This window comes from Trachurus trachurus (assembly GCF_905171665.1).
Source record: "Trachurus trachurus genome assembly, chromosome: 10".
NCBI classification, from domain to species: domain Eukaryota; kingdom Metazoa; phylum Chordata; class Actinopteri; order Carangiformes; family Carangidae; genus Trachurus; species Trachurus trachurus.
In genome coordinates this window covers 968,732-990,146 of record NC_139894.1, presented here as the reverse complement: position 1 = coordinate 990,146, position 21,415 = coordinate 968,732, and the positions used below count along the sequence as shown (strand labels likewise).

General features: G+C 43.4%; 1 protein-coding gene across 1 annotated transcript; it reads right to left on the bottom strand.

Moving 5' to 3' along the window:
* Positions 1-7,600: 7,600 nt before the first annotated feature.
* Positions 7,601-20,550, bottom strand: LOC310992942 (uncharacterized protein; the record flags this gene model as incomplete). Its single annotated transcript, XM_083981171.1, has 4 exons — positions 20,422-20,550; positions 13,767-15,436; positions 12,543-12,696; positions 7,601-9,274 (listed from the first exon to the last, which is right to left on the bottom strand). Exons 2-4 carry the CDS (start codon positions 15,425-15,427, stop codon positions 7,601-7,603), a joined length of 3,489 nt encoding a protein of 1,162 aa, XP_083837297.1. The 5' UTR covers positions 15,428-15,436; positions 20,422-20,550.
* Positions 20,551-21,415: the final 865 nt, after the last annotated feature.

Genomic DNA, 21,415 nt, shown 5'->3' with positions numbered 1-21,415 from the left:
GTCGAAACCAACTTTCCATCAAAGACAGTAATTTAAACGACTGTCGTTATAACAACATAGGGCACTAACGAAGTCGAAACCAACTTTCCATCAAAGACAGTCATTTAAACGACTGTCGTTTTAACAACATGGGGCACTAACGAAGTCGAAACCAACTTTCCATCAAAGACAGTCATTTAAACGACTGTCGTTATAACAACATGGGGCACTAACGAAGTCGAAACCAACTTTCCATCAAAGACAGTCATTTAAACGACTGTCGTTATAACAACATAGGGCACTAACGAAGTCGAAACCAACTTTCCATCAAAGACAGTCATTTAAACGACTGTCGTTATAACAACATAGGGCACTAACGAAGTCGAAACCAACTTTCCATCAAAGACAGTCATTTAAACGACTGTCGTTATAACAACATAGGGCACTAACGAAGTCTAAACCAACTTTCCATCAAAGGCAGTCATTTAAACGACTGTCGTTGGCACTTGGAGCACAAAAGGGAACCAGTGACATCATCACCCTTGTGAACGCCCACACAAGAGGTTAAATAGTGAGTCTCCACACCAGATAGTTGGACCAGTCCCAGCCTGGTCAGCTGCGTACATGAACTGATGAAGCCTCTTGGATGAGAGGTGAAACGTCTTCTAGACAAATAACTAAGTCCAGTTGCTTTCGATTTTAACCTCCTTTGAAATACTATGACCTGGACAAATGAGAATATGCACAGGCTAGTTTAAAACAATGCTCTGTCTCTTTAAGACTCTGGTTCTCTAACTGAGCAACAGAGCTGCCGTGTAAACGTATGTCTTTCACACAGAGTCTGATGTATGTGCTCTCCTAAATTTAGATTATTTAACACCTGGTGACGTTTTGTAGCTGAACGCCACCCTGTGCTTTTCTAAACTAATAAATTTGAAGTGTAAACAGCCAAGAAAAGTAATGAAATACTACACTAATCCATCACTAATTTTCTAAGCTGCCAATGAAGAAGAGCAGCAGACTTGTGACAAGCGTTGGCGAAGGCCCTATTGTAATTGATATGTTTATCATTCTTCCGTTTATTTATCTTCCGCCGAAACGATTGCATCTTTGGGGGCTTAAACATGCTCGCTGGATGATTCTTGGCATGTACGTAGGGATTGGCAAAAAAATTTGTATTTTAAAGTTGTCGCATATGGGCGTGGCCAAATTACAAAACGGCGCCCTAACCCTAACCTGTCTGCCATCCAGTCCTCCCATTAAGCTGGCCTGCTCTCCCTGTCTCTCTTGCCTACTAGAAGCTTCCTTCTTCAGCTGTTGTTAACATTTCTATTCTCTTTAAGGAGGTTTTCCATATTATTGGCCCCTGTGTTATGAACCTGATTAATTTATCTCTGATGACCGGCTGTGTTCCAGCTGCTTTAAAACATGCTGTGGTCCAGCCCCTCATCAAAAAGCATAACCTTGACCAGACAGTTTTATCAAACTTTAGGCCCATCTCCAAGCTTCCTTTTCTTTCTAAGGTCTTGGAGAAGGAGGTATATGAACAGCTTCAGTCTTTTATTGATCAAAATGGTATTTCAGAGAAATTCCAGTCTGGGTTTAAGTCACGCCACAGCACAGAAACAGCGCTTTTAAAATTTTTTAATGATCTTCTTTTGACAGCTGACTCTGGTAACTCTGCTGTCCTGGTCCTCTTAGATCTGACAGCTGCCTTTGATACAGTGGATCATAAAATTCTTCTGTCACGTTTGAACAAGTGTGTGGGCATTAGGGGCACTGTTTTGAAGTGGTTTCAGTCCTACCTCTCAGACCGGAGCTTCTCAGTCCAGCTGGGCCAGCATTCTTCGGCCACTTCCCCTCTAAATTGTGGAGTGCCCCAAGGTTCTGTTTTGGGCCCCCTCCTTTTCTCGATATATGTTGCCTCTGGGATCCATATTTAGAAAGTACAACATCTCTTTTCATTGTTTTGCCGATGATGTTCAAATCTATCTACCCCTAAAGATAAATGGGCGAGCCTCTGTTCAGGCTCTACTAGACTGCCTTAAAGATATCCAAACTTGGATGGAAGTTAACTTTCTGTCTTTGAACAAAAACAAAACTGAAGTCATTTTATTTGGTCAACAAAATTTGCTTGATGGATGTGACAGTGCCATTGGTTCCCTTAAAGCAGAAGTGAGTGATCCGGTCGTTTTCGCTAATGCTGCGTTCCAGGCAGGCTTTTGAAATCGTAAAATACAGCTTCAAGTCACAACTTACGACTTTGTAGCGTTCCAGGCAACCCACTCGTGTTTTTCCGACCTGTTTTACCGGTGAAAGTCACTATAACGGCCACTCGTAACTTCCGACCGGTGAACTCGTACCAGATCGAACTGGTACCACTTCACGGTCGGAAAAATATGAGTTTCCTTGAACGCACCATAACAGTCCTCGTCGCTACGTCACCACATTCACGGCGTCCCTTGGCTGCACACACAGCCCTGCATGCCGTTCTCTCTCCTCATTGGATAAAAACTGTAGGATACGATAAATGTTTTCTCTTCGGCTCAGAGCAGAGCAGAGGGACTGAGAGACCCGTGTTTCAGACCAAACACTCTATGTAAGTGATTGCTGTCGGAAGATATAACTATTTAAGACTTATATTAACACAAATATATCACTTACTTCTGCTTTAAGTCTTACTGTCATCCTTTTGCAAGGAACCTTGGTGTTATTTTAGAGAACGACTTTAGGTTTGACAAGCAGATATCCTCCATAGTCAAGACAAGCTTCTTCCAACTAAGGCTGTTGGCTAAAGCAAAGGTTTATCTCCCAAGAAATGTATTTGAGAGATTAATTCACACCTTTATTACGTCACGTTTAGATTATTGTAATTCATTGTTTGTTGGCCTTGACCAGAAAGCACTGCGCCGCTTGCAGGTCGTTCAAAACGCAGCTGCCCGCTTGCTGACTGGAAAGAAAAAACGCGAGCACATTACTCCAGTCCTGGCATCTTTGCACTGGCTGCCTATTAATTTTAGGATTCAGTTTAAAATTTTATTAATTGCTTTTAAATGTATGAATGGTCTAGCACCACCTTATTTATCGGAGCTTTTACAGTTGCACACCACTGCTAGGGCACTTAGGTCATCTAACCAGCTGCTCCTGGCAGTACCCAGGTCCAGACTCTCCACTCGTGGAGACAGAGCCTTCTCAGTCTCGGCTCCTAAGCTGTGGAACAGCCTACCTCTCCATGTTAGAGCTGCACAGTCTGTTGAACATTTTAAAACACTTTTAAAAACGTATCTTTTCTCCTTGGCGTTCACTCCCAGCTAAGCAAGCAATCTTGGTTCTCTCTCTTTCTTTCCCTCTCTCTCTCTTTTATTCTTTCTTTTTAATCTAGATTTGTTTTAAAGTGACTACTATCCCTTGTGTTGTTTTTAATTATTTGTTGTTTGTTGTAGTGTTTGTGATTAACTGTGTTGTGCTTTTGCAATTGTACAGCACTTTGGTCAACTGAGGTTGTTTTAAATGTGCTCTATAAATAAACAGTGACTTGACTTGACTTGACTATGTTTCTCACATTCTCTGTTGTAAACTGTTTTCTTGTCTGTAACAACATCTATTGCACGTCTCTCCGTCCTGGGTGAGGGATCCCTCCTCTGTTGCTCACCCTGAGGTTTCTCCTGGTTTTCCCTGTTAAAGGGTTTTCCATGGAGTTTTTCCTCAGTGGATGTGAGGGTCTAAGGACAGAGGATGTTGTTATGATGCTATGTAAAGCCCTTTGAGACAAACTGTTTGTAAAAACGGGCTATACAAATAAAATCTTGCCTTGCCTTGCCTACGCCAACACGCACAAAAAATCCTCTTAACGACATGGTCAAATTTTTTACAGCTCATCAAGACCCCATGGTGATCTTATCTTGTGCTCTGCAGGTGTGTAGGTCATAGGGCGTGGCTGCTACGGCTCGATGAACTTTGGCAACTGTTTCGGAGCACGCCATCCAACCGCGAACAGCTCTCATCTCTGAGCGCCGTGCGGCTCATTCTGATAATAATGACTGTGATTAACTGAGTCTTTAGAAGCTGTTATGGTTCTTGTGTGGCCATCTTGGGCAGGTTTTCACCACTGTTCCAAGCTTTCTGCATTTGTTCACAAAGACTCTCACTGTGGTTCGCTGGAGTCTTAAAGCTTAAGAAATGGCTTTGTAACACTGTAACACTCTCTCAGCCTCCTTCACTTCACTCAACCGGTTCTGTTGAAGTGATTTCTAGATTCATCAGGTCTGGCAGTGATCAGGCCAGGGTGTGGACAGTGTAATTGATGTCAGCTTTCAAAAAATATAGGTTTATCACATTAGTTCATGATTTAACCAAGGGGGCATTTACTTTTCCACATAGGGCCAGGAAGGTTTGGATAGCTTTTTACCATTGAAAAATTTAATCATCATTAAATCATCATTTTATGTTTACTATTTATTTATCTTTGTTTCATATCCAAATAAGTTTGTTTTGTTTTGTTTGTTTGATTTTTTTCTCTGTTATTTGAAAATGTATTTACTACAATATACTTAAGTACTGGTAACCTTATTGGTTCCCTTTTTTCTGTTTTTTTCTCTGGTTTAGTTTAGTTTAGTTTGTTCGTTTGCTTGTTTGTTAGTTGTTGTTGTTTTGTTTTGTTTTTTCTTATTGTAAGTTTGTTTGTTTTTTACATTGTAAGAATGCTGGGTAGCTTAATTTGGTATGTAGGACAGGCATTAATGTAAGCATTATGCTTCTGCCTGTGCCTTTTTAGTCACTATTTTGTCGATAATGTTTGTAGCTATTGTGTGATGTGACTGAATAAAGAATTTCCAATCAAATCAAATGATTATAAATGTTTAAGTGTGACAGATATTCAAATAAATTGGGAAGGGGGCAAATACTATTTCACAACACTGTACATTGTTGAAAAAATCACACTTACATTTATTTATATCAAGTATAACAAGAAGAACTCTGCAGACGGAACTGTTTTTGTTTTTAAACACCCGGTATGTCTATTAAACACCTGATAATCTGGTATTTCCTGTTTTCAAACCTGCATCTAGTGACAAGGCAAGACAAGGCATCTTTATTTATATAGAGCATTTCATACCATGGCAACTCAGTGTGCTTTACATAAAGACAAAACATTTTTTTAAAGAACAGCATAAAAACAAAAAACATAGTTAGAAGCAGGAGCAAAGAAGAATAAAAAAGTAAAAGAAAAGAAAATAGATAAAGTTCTTAAAAAGAGCTCAGCTATAAGCACATGAAAAGAGAAATGTTTTTAACCTGGATTTAAAAGTGCTCACAGTTGGGACTGATTTCAGTTCTGCTGGTAGACAAGGACACTGTATTTCCTCTGACTGCTTCACAATAAAAGGTTGTAGCCCTTATTGTGAAAGAGCAGCAGGAAGTAGAGAGTAATGCAGCTGTAGCGGGTGATAACTTGACGGCTCTAAAACCAGGAAATGAGGTGAAGTGTAGAGAGAAGCTGAGAGTTATAGAAGTCCAGAGCAGAGACACAGAGACAGTTTAAAGTGGACTATAGTGTCTCTGTGGACAAACAGCCTCAGGTCTGTTGTGAGCCAGTTCACTAGAGTCAGTGTGACATGAAGAGAGTGAAGCTTCAGCTGAGTAGAGATGAAGCTCAGTGTTAAAGCTGCTGCTCACACAGTGAATATGATGAGCTGTACTCACCAGTGTTTGGTAGAGACTCTGCTGTGTTGCTGACAAACTCCTGATGGACTCACTTTGACTATATGTCTCCTCTCTGTCGTCGATCTCTCACTCTTTACTTTCACTTCTGCACTGTGACGTTGATGAGCCTCTCCCTGTTTCCAGTATTTCCAGTTTGTTCCTCCTCCCACTACAGTTCGGTTTGTCTGTGACTTTTATTGTGGGAGTTTCTCAGGTGAACATGGAGCAAAGGTGAAGCTGCACCTGACAGGTGGGAGGAGTGAAGTGTGTGAGTGACAGCTGCTGTTTATCTCCTGATGTTCCAGCAGCAGAGACAGACTGGGAACCACTCAGGAGAAATTACCATTGGTAATTGGTAATTGTTGAATAATTGGTTGATTCTGCCGAATCAGATATCTTTATATGCTGCATTTTATTTAAACTCGATTTATATTCAAGACTGTGAAAGTATAGTTGTTTAAGATTGTGTGTGGTACTTTTAATCATAATTTTAAAAAGAATAATAATTAGTTAAAAAAAATTATCAATTACTAAACATTTCAGGCGACCCCATTTGAATTCCAGGCGACCCCAAGGTTGAAAAACACTGCTGTAGTGTGTACCGGGGACGGCTCTACATTCTGAAACACCTCCATTCCGACACACCGCTGTTCCGAACACATCTGGTTACATGGAGCCCTCTCCTTCGCTCCTCCATTCCTTCCCTCCTCCTTTCCTCCTCTCCTCTCCTCTCTTCATGCACAATTTTGAACTGCCATTACTTTGCATTTTGTAGTTTGGCCTTGGTGTCTCTCACTCTCTCTGTGTTTCCTATTTTATATCTACACTGCCATAGGCTTAGACTGCATCAGGTTACATGGATATCTCTCCTCTCCTCTCCTCTCCTCTCCTCTCCTCTCCTCTCCTCTCCTCTCCTCTCCTCTCCTCTCCTCTCCTCTCCTCTCCTCTCCTCTCTCCTCCCCTCCCCTCCTCTCCTCTCCTCTCCTCTCCTCTCCTCTCCTCTCCTCTCCTCTCCTCTCCTCTCCTCTCCTCTCCTCTCCTCTCTCCTCCCCTCCTCTCCTCTCCTCTGCACCAACCGCTGCCTGCTTTATGAACCAGTCTGCCATCCATTACTCCCATTAAGCTCGCCACTCCCTCTGCCTTCATCAGCTCTTGTTTACTGACCAATTCCACTCCCATGTTTTTCACATATTCCATGTTATAAACTGTTTTCTTGTCTGTAACAACATCTCTGTCCCGTCTGTCCGTCCTGGGTGAGGGATCCCTCCTCTGTTGCTCACCATGAGCTTTCTCCTGGTTTTCCCTGTTAAAAGGGTTTTCTATGGAGTTTTTCCTCAGTCGATGTGAGGGTCTAAGGACAGAGGATGTTGTAATGATGGGATGTAAAGCCCTTTGAAACAATCTATCACACACACACACACACACACACACACACACACACACACACACACACACACACACACACACACACACACACACACACACACACACACACACACACACACACACACACACACACACACACTGCAGCAGATATCTTAATAAACATATTTATTGAGATGAAAACAGAGTTGAACAATTTATTGTAATAAAACCAGGACTTGACTGTTGAGGGACTTTTGGCTCCGATCATTCATCAATAACAAACTATATTCCTCATTTTCACATAAATACACTTTTTTTTTTTTACAATGATCCTCAAATATGGTTCAAACACTTGTGACAAATGTTCAGAAACCAGGTCACCTGCACTCATACAGAATCAGCTATTGATTATCTATTAGAATCTGATGGATCAATAAACAGTGACTATCAGGCTTCATTCTTCACTGCAGCTTCACTAATTCATCATCTCTAGAAACAATGAGTTTGATTTTCATTAAACACAAGATGGAATTAAAAAAGTCATTTCATTGGTCTACTCAGTTTGATTGACAGGACAGATGATCAGAGGGGCAGAGTTTTTACCTCCATCGTCATGAAAGGGACAGAAGAATGGGTGTAGTTTGTCAGTGAAGCAGCAGCCAGTGAAGGAGTAGATGAGAGCTGCAGCATCTACGTCATAAAAGGAGACCAGGCCCTCCTCATAATCCACAAACACCCCCACCTTCTCAGGACCAGACCCCAGACTGAGATCAACTGGGGGGTCAGCAGCAGCTAAGTACTTATTTCCATTTTCCAACCATATCGTCCAGAGTCCATTCTGATGACGCCATGTGATGGCTCCTTTCCTGTTGATCGACTCTCTGGCCACTCCCACAATCCACTTAGTTTTTCCTTTCACCTGAACCTCAAAGTAAAATCTGCCTGAAGAGAAACTCTGTTTTCCTAGGACAAAAGTATTATATTTAATTCTCTCTGGGTTGTCTGGGAGTTTCTTCTTCACATCACCACAGTGAACTCGTTTTCCATCATCAGACAGGATGAGATAAGGATTTGCTGTATCAGGATCCAGAGTCACATCCACTGCAAACTGCTGGGCCCTCTTCATCTTCATCTTCAGCAAATTCAGCTTTGTCTTCGTCATCGTCCTCATCTGTCCACGGAGCGTCTCCTCCAGCTGAGACACAGCTCTCACCACAGTCCCCTCATATGATGGTGGACGGACTCTGACCTGTGTCCAGTCCTTGGTGGGTGCAGCAGCTTTCAGGGATGGGAAGCTTTGGAGGAGGTGGAGGTGGTCTTCAGAGAGTGAGAGCTGCTCCACCTCAGTGCTTCTCTTCTCCAGCTCAGAGATTTCCTGTTCCAGCTCTGTGATGAAGTCTTCAGCCTGTTTCTCTGAGCTTTTCTGTTTCTCTTCGATCTCCTTGATGAGCTGCTTCAGGCCTCTGTCAACAGATTCCTTCAGAGCAGTGAAGACCTCAACACCTTCTGCTTTCTCTCTGTCTGCAGCAGCTTTACTGATCTTCACTGACTGTTTCATCTCCTCAATCTTCAGTCGTCTCTTCTGGATCATCTGCTGAGTTTCAGCCTCTGTCTTCTGCAGCTCTGCCTTCTTTCCTTCATATTCTTCTCTCAGAGGAACAAACTCATGAGTCTTGTGGTCTAAAACAGAGCAGAGCATGCAGACACATGTCTGGTCGGTCTGACAGAACAGCTCCAGAGGTTTATCGTGCTTCCTACACATCCTGTCCTCCAGGTTCTCCACAGGCTCCATCAGCTGATGTCTCCTCAGACCTGACACTGTCAGATGAGGCTCCAGGTGAGTCTCACAGTAGGAGGCCAGACACACCAGGCAGGACTTCAGGGCCTTCAGTTTGGTTCCAGTGCAGACGTCACAGGGAACTTCTCCTGGTTTGGAAACTTGTTGCTCTGAGCTGCTGCTGCTGGTTTTCTGTTGAGCTTCACGTCTGAACTGAGCAACAACCTCAGAGATGAACCTGTTGATCTTCAACTGAGGTCTTGTGTAGAAAACCTCTTTACACATTGGACACTGATATGGTGCATTAACGTCCCAGTGCTGAGTGATGCAGCTCTGACAGAAGTTGTGTCCACATGATGTGGTGACTGGATCAGTGAAGACATCCAGACAGATGGAGCACAGGAACTGATCTTCAGACCTCAGGTGACCAGCAGCAGACATGTCTACACACTGAGGGAGACAAAGCAAACACATGAGTTTAAAATAATGTTCTCTTTCTTTAAGATTATGTTTCTCTAACTGGGGGGTGTTGTATAAACATTTATCCTTCACACAGAGTCTCATGTTCCAAATTTGAAGTGTTAACAGCCAGTCGGAGAAGAGGAAGGAAAGACCACAGTAACCAATCACTGATCTCCTGAGCTGTACATGAAGAAGAGCAACAGACTAAAGCTGCTCCATTATTATGTTTTGTTCAATATTTAAATTACACGTAAAAACAAAAACAGAAAAGAAAAAAAAACAGTTCTGTCTGTGTATGTACTCCTGTTATACATGATATCATTTAAAGATATCAGAGAGTAGGATCAACCTTTATGTTGCACACACATGCTCATATTTAATAATCATATTGTTTACTATTATTTCATTTTTCATACATTTAGTTTTCATTCATATATTCTGTTTACTGAAATGTGTGTGTATTTGCTTTTTGTACATTATAAATAATCACACTCTAGGGCCTATAACAGGAAGAAATCTGCAGACAGAACTGTTTTTGTTTTTAAACAAACAACAAGGACACTGCATTTCCTCTGGCTGCTTCATAATAAGATAATGTGGCTTTTATTGTGAAAGAGCAGCAGGAAGTAGAGAGTAATGCAGCTGTAGCAGGTGATAACTTGACAGCTCTAAAACCAGGAAATGAGGTGAAGTGTAGAGAGAAGCTGAGAGTTATAAAAGTCCTGAGCAGAGACACAGAGACAGTTTAAAGTGGACTATAGTGTCTCTGTGGACAAACAGCCTCAGGTCTGTTGTGAGCCAGTTCACTAGAGTCAGTGTGACATGAAGAGAGTGAAGCTTCAGCTGAGTAGAGATGAAGCTCAGTGTTAAAGCTGCTGCGCACAGAGTGAATATGATGAGCTGTACTCACCAGTGTTGGGTAGAGACTCTGCTATGTTGCTGATGGACTCACTTTGACTTTCTGTCTCGTCTCAGTCCTCGATCTCTCACTCGTTACTTTTAACTTCTGGACGGTGACGCTGTGTGTCTGTGATTTTATTGTGGGTGTTTCTCAGGTGAACATGGAGCAAAGGTGAAACTGCACCTTTGCTCCATGTGGGAACAAGGTGCAGGTGGGAGGAGTCAAGAACCTGGATCAATGCCCACGGCCTCACCTTTGATACCATCATCCTCCATAAACTGGGTCATAAAATATAAACCTCTCTCTGCTCATGGACGTCGGACTTCCTCACCAACAGACCACAGCATGGTGAAATCAAACCATGATCCTGGACTCAGGTGAACCTCAGGACCCAGTAGTCCAGTTTGCTGATGACACCACTGTGGCGGGACTCATAAGTGACAACAAATAGACCTTCTACAGACTGGAGGTCCAACATGGTCTGACTCCTTTTTTGTTGTTGGACTCTGGGCTGTTTGTCTTCTGCTCTCTGCCTTACCCAACAGAGGGATCCCTCCTCTGTTGCTCACCCTGAGGTTTCTCCAATTTTTCCCTGTTAAAAGGGTTTTCCATGGAGTTTTTCCTCAGTGGATGTGAGGGTCTAAGGACAGAGGATGTTGTTATGATGCCATGTGAAGCCCTTTGAGACAAACTGTTTGTAAAAATGGGCTATACAAACAAAATTGCCTTGCCTTTCCAGAAAAGGCTCTAAAACGTATGCCATGTGTCTGTCTGGTAATTCTGTATGACAATCGGTCAGTCTTACCTGGAGTGCCCACACAGGCCTTAAGCTCCACCATTGACACCATCATCCTCCATTAACTGGTTCATGAACTTCTAAAGGTCCAACAACCTGGTCCTAAAACACCAAAACAAAGGAGGACATTGTGGACCCAGGAGGTCCAGGAGGACCACACAGCCCCCACTCTCCATCAGTGGGGAGGAGGTGGAGAAGGTGGCTCCATCAGCTTCCTGAGAAGAAACCAACAGAGCCTTTTCTTATTCTGGGATCTAAAGCAGGTTGGCCTCTCCTTACAGGTGCTTCGTCTGGAGGAACTGAGGAGCAGATTCCTTCAGAGACAGGAGACAGGACCAAGATGGAGAATCATCAGAACCAGAACCAGAACCAGAACCTGCAGCTTTGTCTCTACTCAGTGTTTAAACTGATGATCAGATTAAAAACCTCATTAGTGGAGAAATTATTTCTCAGCTACATGTCTGCATGATCCCGTCCCGACAAGACTACTTAAGGATGTCTTCCCCTTAGTTAACACTTCTATACTGAACCAGATCAATCTTTCCCTAGTCACAGGCTACGTGCCACAGGCCTTTAAGGTGGCTGTCATTAACCCTTTACTTAAAAAACCTTCTCTTGACCCAGATGTCCTAGCCAACTATAGGCCTATATCCAACCTTCCTTACATCTCTAAGATCCTCGAGAAGGTTGTCCTGGAGCAGCTACATGAACATCTGCACAGCAACGAGCTCTTTGAAGCTTTCCAATCTGGATTCAGAGAACACCATAGCACTGAAACAGCACTGGTCAAAGTCTCTAATGATCTTCTTGTAGCTTCAGACAGAGGTCTCGTCTCTGTTCTTGTACTTTTGGACCTTAGTACTGCATTCGACACCATCGACCACAGCATCCTGCTGCAGAGACTGGATCATGAAATTGGGATTAAAGGACCTGCCCTAAATTGGTTTAAGTCATACTTATCTGACAGGTTTCAATTATTTGTTGATGTTAACAATGACCATTCGAAGTACAGTAAGGTTACGTAAGGAGTACCACAGGGTTCTGCTCTAGGACCAATTCTTTACATGCTTCTATTGGGCGATATATCCACGACTGCGGTACTGAAATTAAATCAATTGATGCTAGGTAAATTGATTGTTATATCACCCACCACTTAATCAGCACATATGTTACACACAGTGACCAGCGCAGCCCCACCCATGAGAGATTAATACACAGAAAATGGCATTTCAACTTGACAAACATGGGGTTAACATGGGTCCTGGTGTCTGTGGGCCTGATGAAACCTTTTCTCTGCTGGTGTTGTTGGGTTGGTCACAGGGATCACCAGGTAGCTATGGAGGGAGTAGCCACTGTGCCCAAGAAATAAGCTACTCTGCCTGCCTTCCGCCCCAAAGCTGAGTTGGCCCACATGAAGCTGTCGTTTGTGCCTCCTGGACACCTGGTGATGAGGCCGCCGCGGTCCACCACCACCTGAGTAGGATATTGATGGCAGCAAAGCACTGGTCCGCCTGGGAGAGATTGAGGACAGGAATGGTGCCATCTACTACACCAGTCACCTGTGGGATCTCAGCCATGGTCTGGAATCCTTGGTGGACCTGGTGGACCTCCTCTCTTGTGATGGGCATCCTGATGTGCACCCAGGCATGGTGCAGGAGGAACGGTGTCATGGCTGCCACACTCCATGACACCAACGCCTTGCTTGAACATGCTCTATAGCAGCCACGGTATCTCACATGTGTGATTTGGCAACAGCTTTATATAGATCAGTAGGTGAAGCCCCCCTTCATGAGGGTCCAGTCGAGCTCACTTACACCTGATATGTCACAGGTTTGGAGGGTGGATGTGGTTTTTTGGTAACACTTTACTTGAATAGGTATTCATAAGATTGACATAAACAGCTGTCATAAACATCAATGAATACTTATGACAGCTGTCGTTAAGTGTCATTCGGTAAGTTATGTCACTTTTGATGCAAAGTTGACATTGTTTGAGATGTCCTTGTTATGAGAACTTGACATAATTTTTAGAGTTTGGCAATTAGGTCTGCTATGTCAAGTTGTCAGAACAAAAACATCTCAAACAATGTCAACTTTGCATTAAAAGTGTCATAACTTACCGAATGATAATTAACGACAGCTGTCAGAAGTATTCATTGATGTTAATGACAGCTGTTATGTCAATCTGATGAATACCTATTCAAGTAAAGTGTTACCGATAGTCTTGATTCATTTTATTGCAGTATCTGAGGATTATCAAATAAGTTGTGCTGTAACAGTTTTTAACTTGTTTTTTTTTGTCACTGATGACATCATCATGAAAGTCAGCTGACGTCTCTCTGAAGGTCCAGCGTGTGTCAGGTGAGAAAATCACACCACACACATACTGCAGCAGATATGTTAATAAACATATTTATTAAGATGAAATCAGAGATTAACAATTTATTGTAATAAAACCAGGACACGACTGATGAGGGACTTTTGACACTGGTCATTCATCAATAACAAACTATATTTCTTGTTTTCACATAAACACACATTTTTTTTTACAACGATCCTCAAATATATGGTTCAAACACTTGTGACAAATGTTCAGAAATCAGGTCACCTGCTCTCATACAGAATTAACTATTGATTATCTAATAGAATCTGATGGATCAATCAACAATAATATTTACAATACACCAAAATAACACAATAAATCATCAGATGTTTTCTCTAGAAACAGTGAGTTTGATTAACAATCAACATGAGCCAAAAAAAAAAATTGTTTCATTGGTCTACTCAGTTTGATTGACAGGGCAGATGATCAGAGGGGCAGAGTTTTTTCCTTCATGATTAGCACAGGGATTGAAGAGTGGGTGTAGTTTGTCAGTGAAGCAGCAGCCAGTGAAGGAGTAGATGAGAGCTGCAGCATATACGTCATAAAAGGAGACCAGACCCTCCTCATAATCCACAAACACCCCCACCTTCTCAGGAACAGACCTCAGACTGAGACGGACTGGGGGGTCAACACCAGCTATGTACTCATTTCCAGGTTTCAGACATATCGTCCAGTAACCATTCCGAGGACTCAGTGTGATGATTTCCTTCCTGTGAATCGACTCTCTGGCCACTCCCACAATCCACAAAGTTTTTCCTTTCACCTGAACCTCAAAGTAAAATCTGCCTGAAGAGAAACTCTGTTTTCCTAGGACAAAAGTATTATATTTAATTCTCTCTGGGTTGTCTGGGAGTTTCTTCCTCACATCACCACAGTGAACTTGTTTTCTATCATAAGACAGGATGAGCCAGGGATTCGCTGTATCAGGATCCAGAGTCACATCCACCGCAAACTGCTGGACCCTCTTCATCTTCATCTTCAGCAAATTCAGCTTTGTCTTCGTCATCGTCCTCATCTGTCCACGGAGCGTCTCCTCCAGCTGAGACACAGCTCTCACCACAGTCCCCTCATATGATGGTGGACAGACTCTGACCTGTGTCCAGTTCTTGGTGGGTGGAGCAGCTTTCAGGGATGGGAAGCTTTGGAGGAGGTGGAGGTGGTCTTCAGAGATTGAGAGCTGCTCCACCTCAGTGCTTCTCTTCTCCAGCTCAGAGATTTCCTGTTCCAGCTCTGTGATGAAGTCTTCAGCCTGTTTCTCTGAGCTTTTCTGTTTCTCTTCGATCTCCTTGATGAGCTGCTTCAGGCCTCTGTCAACAGACTCCTTCAGAGCAGTGAAGACCTCAACACCTTCTGCTTTCTCTCTGTCTGCAGCAGCTTTACTGATCTTCACCGACTGTTTCATCTCCTCAATCTTCAGTCGTCTCTTCTGGATCATCTGCTGAGTTTCAGCCTCTGTCTTCTGCAGCTCTGCCTTCTTTCCTTCATATTCTTCTCTCAGAGGAACCAACTCATGAGTCTTGTGGTCTAAAACAGGGCAGAGCATGCAGACACATGTCTGGTCGGTCTGACAGAACAGCTCCAGAGGTTTATCGTGCTTCCTACACATCCTGTCCTCCAGGTTCTCCACAGGCTCCATCAGCTGATGTCTCCTCAGACGAGACACTGTCAGATGAGGCTCCAGGTGAGTCTCACAGTAGGAGGCCAGACACACCAGGCAGGACTTCAGGGCCTTCAGTTTGGTTCCAGTGCAGACATCACAGGGAACTTCTCCGGGTTTGGAAACTTGTTGCTCTGAGCTGCTGCTGCTGGTTTTCTGTTGAGCTTCACGTCTGAACTGAGCCACCATCTCAGAGATGAACCTGTTGATCTTCAACTGAGGTCTTGTGTAGAAAACCTCTTTACACATTGGACACTGATATGGTACATTAACGTCCCAGTTCTGAGTGATGCAGCTCTGACAGAAGTTGTGTCCACATGATGTGGTGACTGGATCAGTGAAGACATCCAGACAGATGGAGCACAGGAACTGATCTTCAGACCTCAGGTGACCAGCAGCAGACATGTCTACACACTGAGGGAGACAAAACAAACACATTCATTTAAAACAATGCTCTGTCTCTTTAAGACTCTGGTTCTCTAACTGAGCGACAGAGCTGCCGTGTAAACGTATGTCGTTCACACAGAGTCTGATGTATGTGCTCTCCTAAATTTAGATTATTTAACACCTGGTGACGTTTTGTAGCTGAACGCCACCCTGTGCTTTTCTAACCTAATAGATTTGAAGTGTAAACAGCCAAGAAAAGTAATGAAATACTACACTAATCAATCACTGATCTTCTAAGCTGTTAATGAAGAAGAGCAGCAGACTTACGACAAGCGTTGGCGAAGGCCCTATTGTAATTGCTATGTTTATCATTCTTCCGCCAAAATGATTGCATCTTTGGGGGCTTAAACATGTTTGCTGGATGATTCTTGGCATGTACGCAGGGATTGGCAAAAAATTTTGTATTTTAAAGTTGTCGCATATGGGCGTGGCCAAATTGCAAAATGGCGCCCCCTAGAATTTTCAAAACATCAGCCCCGCCTGTGCATTTCGCCTAGATGCATGAAACTTGGTGGGCTTATAGAACATGCCAATGTAATGGAGGGACTGGGTGCACACACTCACCCATAAAGGACGTGCAAACCAGACTGCCAAGCAGTCATTGATATCTTGGCAAAGCGGTTTGCACCGGCCATGCGTTAGACCAGGGTTCGAACCCCACCTGAGGCAGTCTGTGCCGAAACAAAACGCAGAGGGCCAGATAACATCGACTACTCTGTGTTTCCACAGATCTAGCTCTATCTCTCTGCACCAACCGCCACCTGCATCACCCCCTTTCCCCTGTTGTTAAACCAGCCTGCCCTCCCTTCCCATGAACGAGTCTGCCATCCAGTCCTCCCATTAAGCTGGTCTTTCCTCCCTTCCCATGAACCAGTCTGCCATCCAGTCCTCCCATTAAGCTGGTCTGCCCTCCCTTCCCATGAACCAGTCTGCCAGGCAGTCCTCCCATTAAGCTGGTCTGCCCTCCCCTCCCATGAACCAGTCTGCCATCCAGTCCTCCCATTAAGCTGGTCTTTCCTCCCTTCCCATGAACCAGTCTGCCATCCAGTCCTCCCATTAAGCTGGTCTACCCTCCCTTCCCATGAACCAGTCTGCCAGCCAGTCCTCCCATTAAGCTGGTCTGCCCTCCCTTCCCATGAACCAGTCTGCCTTCCAGTCCTCCCATTAAGCTGGTCTGCCCTCCCTTCCCATGAACCAGTCTGCCAGCCAGTCCTCCCATTAAGGGGGCTTTCACACCTACCTCCTTTGGTCCGGACTTTCGGACTTTACAGATAGTTCGGATCAAATTGACAGGTGTGAAAGCTCACCCGGACCACGGTCCGGACTAAAGACCGAGTCTTTGGTCCAGCCTCAGGAGGTGGTCTCGGTCCGGACTATCCTGGACCAAGGTCCGCTGCTGCGTAGTGTGAAAGCATTTTTTTTGGAAGGTTCGAACTATCAGACCAAATACAGGAAATAACGTCAGATTCGCTCGTGCCGAAAAAAGTAAATAAACAGAAAAAAAGGAAAGAGGAGCCGCGGCAACCAGTGGCAACACTTGGGGAGAGGAGGAGATCATATTATATCCAGATTTGGTCAGAGGGATGGGTGTGTCAGTGTACAGTAGGCTACACTTGTAAACGTTTACACGGAATTAAACAGTAGAGTGTTTAATATAAATCCCCAAACGATACATGCATTTTTTTTTTATATAGGCTAGCCTATTTTTTATATATTGACCCGAATATATGTTTTTTCCGCCGAAAAAAGTCTGAAAAAGACGGATATTTATTAGCGGGTGACACCAAACAACCTCTGCCCCAGCAAGTCAGAGCTTTTATTTCTCTCACACTCACACACAAGTGACCTGGAGAGATGCAGCCGCATCTGACAGGAGGATCGCCGTGTGTGCGCATAGTGTGTGTGTTCCCCTCCACTACACAAAACAGCTGATCGCTGATACTCTGATCAATGAGAGCATTTCGCCGCGGCACAACCCTCTTTTTTTTCTCTCCTTTCATCAGCTTGAAACTCACTCTTCTGCACCGCGATTACAAACCACAGCGTGCTTTCCAGCAGTAGGCTATAGGCCTATTTTTCTTTTTTACACATATTTTTATTTTATTTTTTTCAGAGCACTTTCTATGCGCTAACGTCAGACGCACGCTCATCCGTCATGACGTCGGTAGATCCTTTAGTCCGCTGTCATATAGCAGTGTGAAAGCGAACTTTACTGGACTATATGGAAACAATGTAACAAAAAAAAAAAATTAAGTCCGGACCATGGTCCGGACTATTAGGTGTGAAAGCGCCCTTAGCTGGTCTGCCCTCCCTTCCCATGGACCAGTCTGCCAGCCAGTCCTCCCATTAAGCTGGTCTGCCCTCCCTTCCCATGGACCAGTCTGCCAGCCAGTCCTCCCATTAAGCTGGTCTGCCCTCCCTTCCCATGGACCAGTCTGCCAGCCAGTCCTCCCATTAAGCTGGTCTGCCCTCCCTTCCCATGGACCAGTCTGCCAGCCAGTCCTCCCATTAAGCTGGTCTGCCCTCCCTTCCCATGAACCAGTCTGCCAGCCAGTCCTCACATTAAGCTGGTCTGCCCTCCCTTCCCATGAACCAGTCTGCCATCCAGTCCTCCCATTAAGCTGGTCTGCCCTCCCTTCCCATTAACCCAATCTGCAAGCCAGTCCTCCCATTAAGCTGGTCTGCCCTCCCTTCCCATGAACCAGTCTGCCATCCAGTCCTCCCATTAAGTTGGTCTGCCCTCCCTGTCTCCCTTGCCTACTAGAAGCTTCCTTCTTCAGCTGTTGTTAACATCTCCATGTTTCTCACATTCTCTGTTGTAAACTGTTTTCTTGTCTGTAACAACATCTATGTCATGTCTGTCCGTCCTGGGTGAGGGATCCCTCCTCTGTTGCTCACCCTGAGGTTTCTCCTGGTTTTCCCTGTTAAATGGTTTTCTATGGAGGTTTTCCTCAGTGGATGTGAGGGTCTAAGGACAGAGGATGTTGTTATGATGCCATGTAAAGCCCTTTGAGACAAACTGTTTGTAAAAACGGGCTATACAAATAAAATCTTGCCTTGCCTTGCCTACACCAAGACACACAAAAAATCCTCTTAACGACATGGTGAAATCCCAACAGGAAGTCGGCCATTTTGAATTGAATCGTATTTAAACAAACTTGTGCTAGGGATTTTGCCTGATCAACTTCAAATTTTTTACAGCTCATAAAGACCCCATGGTGATCTTATCTTGTGCTCTGCAGGTGTATAGGTCATAGGGCGTGGCTGCTACGGCTCGATGAACTTTGGCAACTGTTTCGGAGCACGCCATCCAACTGCGAACAGCTCTCATCTCTCAAGCTCATTCTGATAATAATCATGGTGATTAACTGAGCCCAGTCAGGCCTCCAGGTCTTTAGAAGCTGTTATGGTTCAAAGGTCGGTCTTAAAGCTTAAGAAATGGCTTTGTAACACTGTAACACTCTCAGCCTCCTTCGCTTCACTCAAACAGGTTCTGTTGAAGTGATTTCTGGATTCATCAGTCTGGCAGTGATCGGGCCAGGGTGTGGACAGTGTAATTGATGTCAGCTTTAAAAAAATATAGGTTTATCACATTAGTTCATGATTTAACCAAGTGGGCATTTACTTTTTCACATAGGGCCAGGTAGGTTTGGATAGCTTTTTTCCCTTGAAAAATTAAATCATCATTTAATGTTTAATTGGGTTATATTTGTTTCATATCCAAATAAGTTTGTTTTGTTTTGTTTGTTTTCTTTTTTTCTCTGTTATTTGAAAATGTATTAACTACAATATACTTAAGTACTGGTAACCTTATTGGTTCCCTTTTTTCCTGTTTTTTTCTCTGGTTTAGTTTAGTTTTGTTTGTTCGTTTGCTTGTTTGTTTGTTAGTTGTTGTTGTTTTGTTTTGTTTTGTTTTGTTTTTTCTTATTGTAAGTTTGTTTGTTTTTTACATTGCAAGAATGCTGGGTAGCTTAATTTGGTATGTAGGACAGGCGCATTATGCTTCTGCCTGTGCCTTTTTAGTCACTATTTTGTCGATAATGTTTGTAGGTATTGTGTGATGTGACTGAATAAAGAATTTCCAATCAAATCAAATGATTGTAAATGTTTAAGTGTGACAGATATTCAAATAAATTGGGAAGGGGGCAAATACTATTTCACAACACTGTACATTGTTGAAAAAATCACACTTACATTTATTTATATCAAGTATAACAAGAAGAACTCTGCAGACGGAACTGTTTTTGTTTTTAAACACCCGGTATGTCTATTAAACACCTGATAATCTGGTATTTCCTGTTTTCAAACCTGCATCTAGTGACAAGGCAAGGCAAGGCATCTTTATTTATATAGAGCATTTCATACCAAGGCAACTCAGTGTGCTTTACATAAAGACAAAACATTTTTTTAAAGAACAGCATAAAAACAAAAAACACAGTTAGAAGCAGGAGCAAAGAAGAATAAAAAAGTAAAAGAAAAGAAAATAGATAAAGTTCTTAAAAAGAGCTCAGCTATAAGCACATGAAAAGAGAAATGTTTTTAACCTGGATTTAAAAGTGCTCACAGTTGGGACTGATTTCAGTTCTGCTGGTAGACAAGGACACTGTATTTCCTCTGGCTGCTTCACAATAAAAGGTTGTGGCTTTTATTGTGAAAGAGCAGCAGGAAGTAGAGAGTGTTGCAGCTGCAGCAGGTGATAACTTGACGGCTCTAAAACCAGTAAATGTGGTGAAGTGTAGAGAGAAGCTGAGAGTTATAAAAGTCCAGAGCAGAGACACAGAGACAGTTTAAAGTGGACTATAGTGTCTCTGTGGACAAACAGCCTCAGGTCTGTTGTGAGCCAGTTCACTAGAGTCAGTGTGACATGAAGAGAGTGAAGCTTCAGCTGAGTAGAGATGAAGCTCAGTGTTAAAGCTGCTGCTCACACAGTGAATATGATGAGCTGTACTCACCAGTGTTTGGTAGAGACTCTGCTGTGTTGCTGACAAACTCCTGATGGACTCACTTTGACTTTCTGTCTCCTCTCTTTCGTCGATCTCTCACTCTTTACTTTCACTTCTGCACTGTTACGTTGAGCCTCTCCTTGTTTCCAATATTTCCAGTTTGTTCCTCCTCCCACTACAGTTTGGTTTGTTTGTGACTTTTATTGTGGGAGTTTCTCAGGTGAACATGGAGCAAAGGTGAAGCTGCACCTGACAGGTGGGAGGAGTTAACTGTGTGAGTGACAGCTGCTGTTTATCTCCTGATGTTCCAGCAGCAGAGACAGACTGGGAACCACTCAGGAGAAATTACCATTGGTCCAATAAGAATTTCAAATCTGGACCTATGTCCACAGCTGGAACAGGTGTTCACTCCACAGCTGCCTCAGAGCCACTGCTGTTGGCCCAGGGCCCAAAAGGTCCAAAAGAGCCAAATGATCCAAAAGGTCCAAAAGGTCCAAAAGGTCCAAAAGATCCAAAAGGTCCAAAAGGTCCAAAAGGTCCAAAAGGTCCACTGTCACAGCCTCAATGACCTCTACCCGTCGATTTAAACAAACTACTTGGCAGGCATAACAAACAAGAGACTAAAGCACACAACTCGAGGTGAAGAATGACTTCGGTGGTGACTAATACTTTTGATAAGTATTTATAGATAGTGTAACTGATATCAACCCTATGCTCTTCACTCCTTCTACTATTCAACCTCGTCCAATTGATGAAAATCAGCCTATTTTTTGGCTTAAAAACAAAACTGAGATGGAGGTATATAAGAAAAAACTCTAAAGCTGAGGATGTTGATGGTATAGACACATGGTCGATCAGTCACTCAGTTCTGTCTTCCTGGAAGAAGCCTCTGTGACACCGACTGTATCTTCAAATCTGGGTCCACAACACAGGTAGCCAACTATCGGCCTATTAACTCATTGAGTGCCATTGACGTATATATACGTCAATCAAAATCCAACGC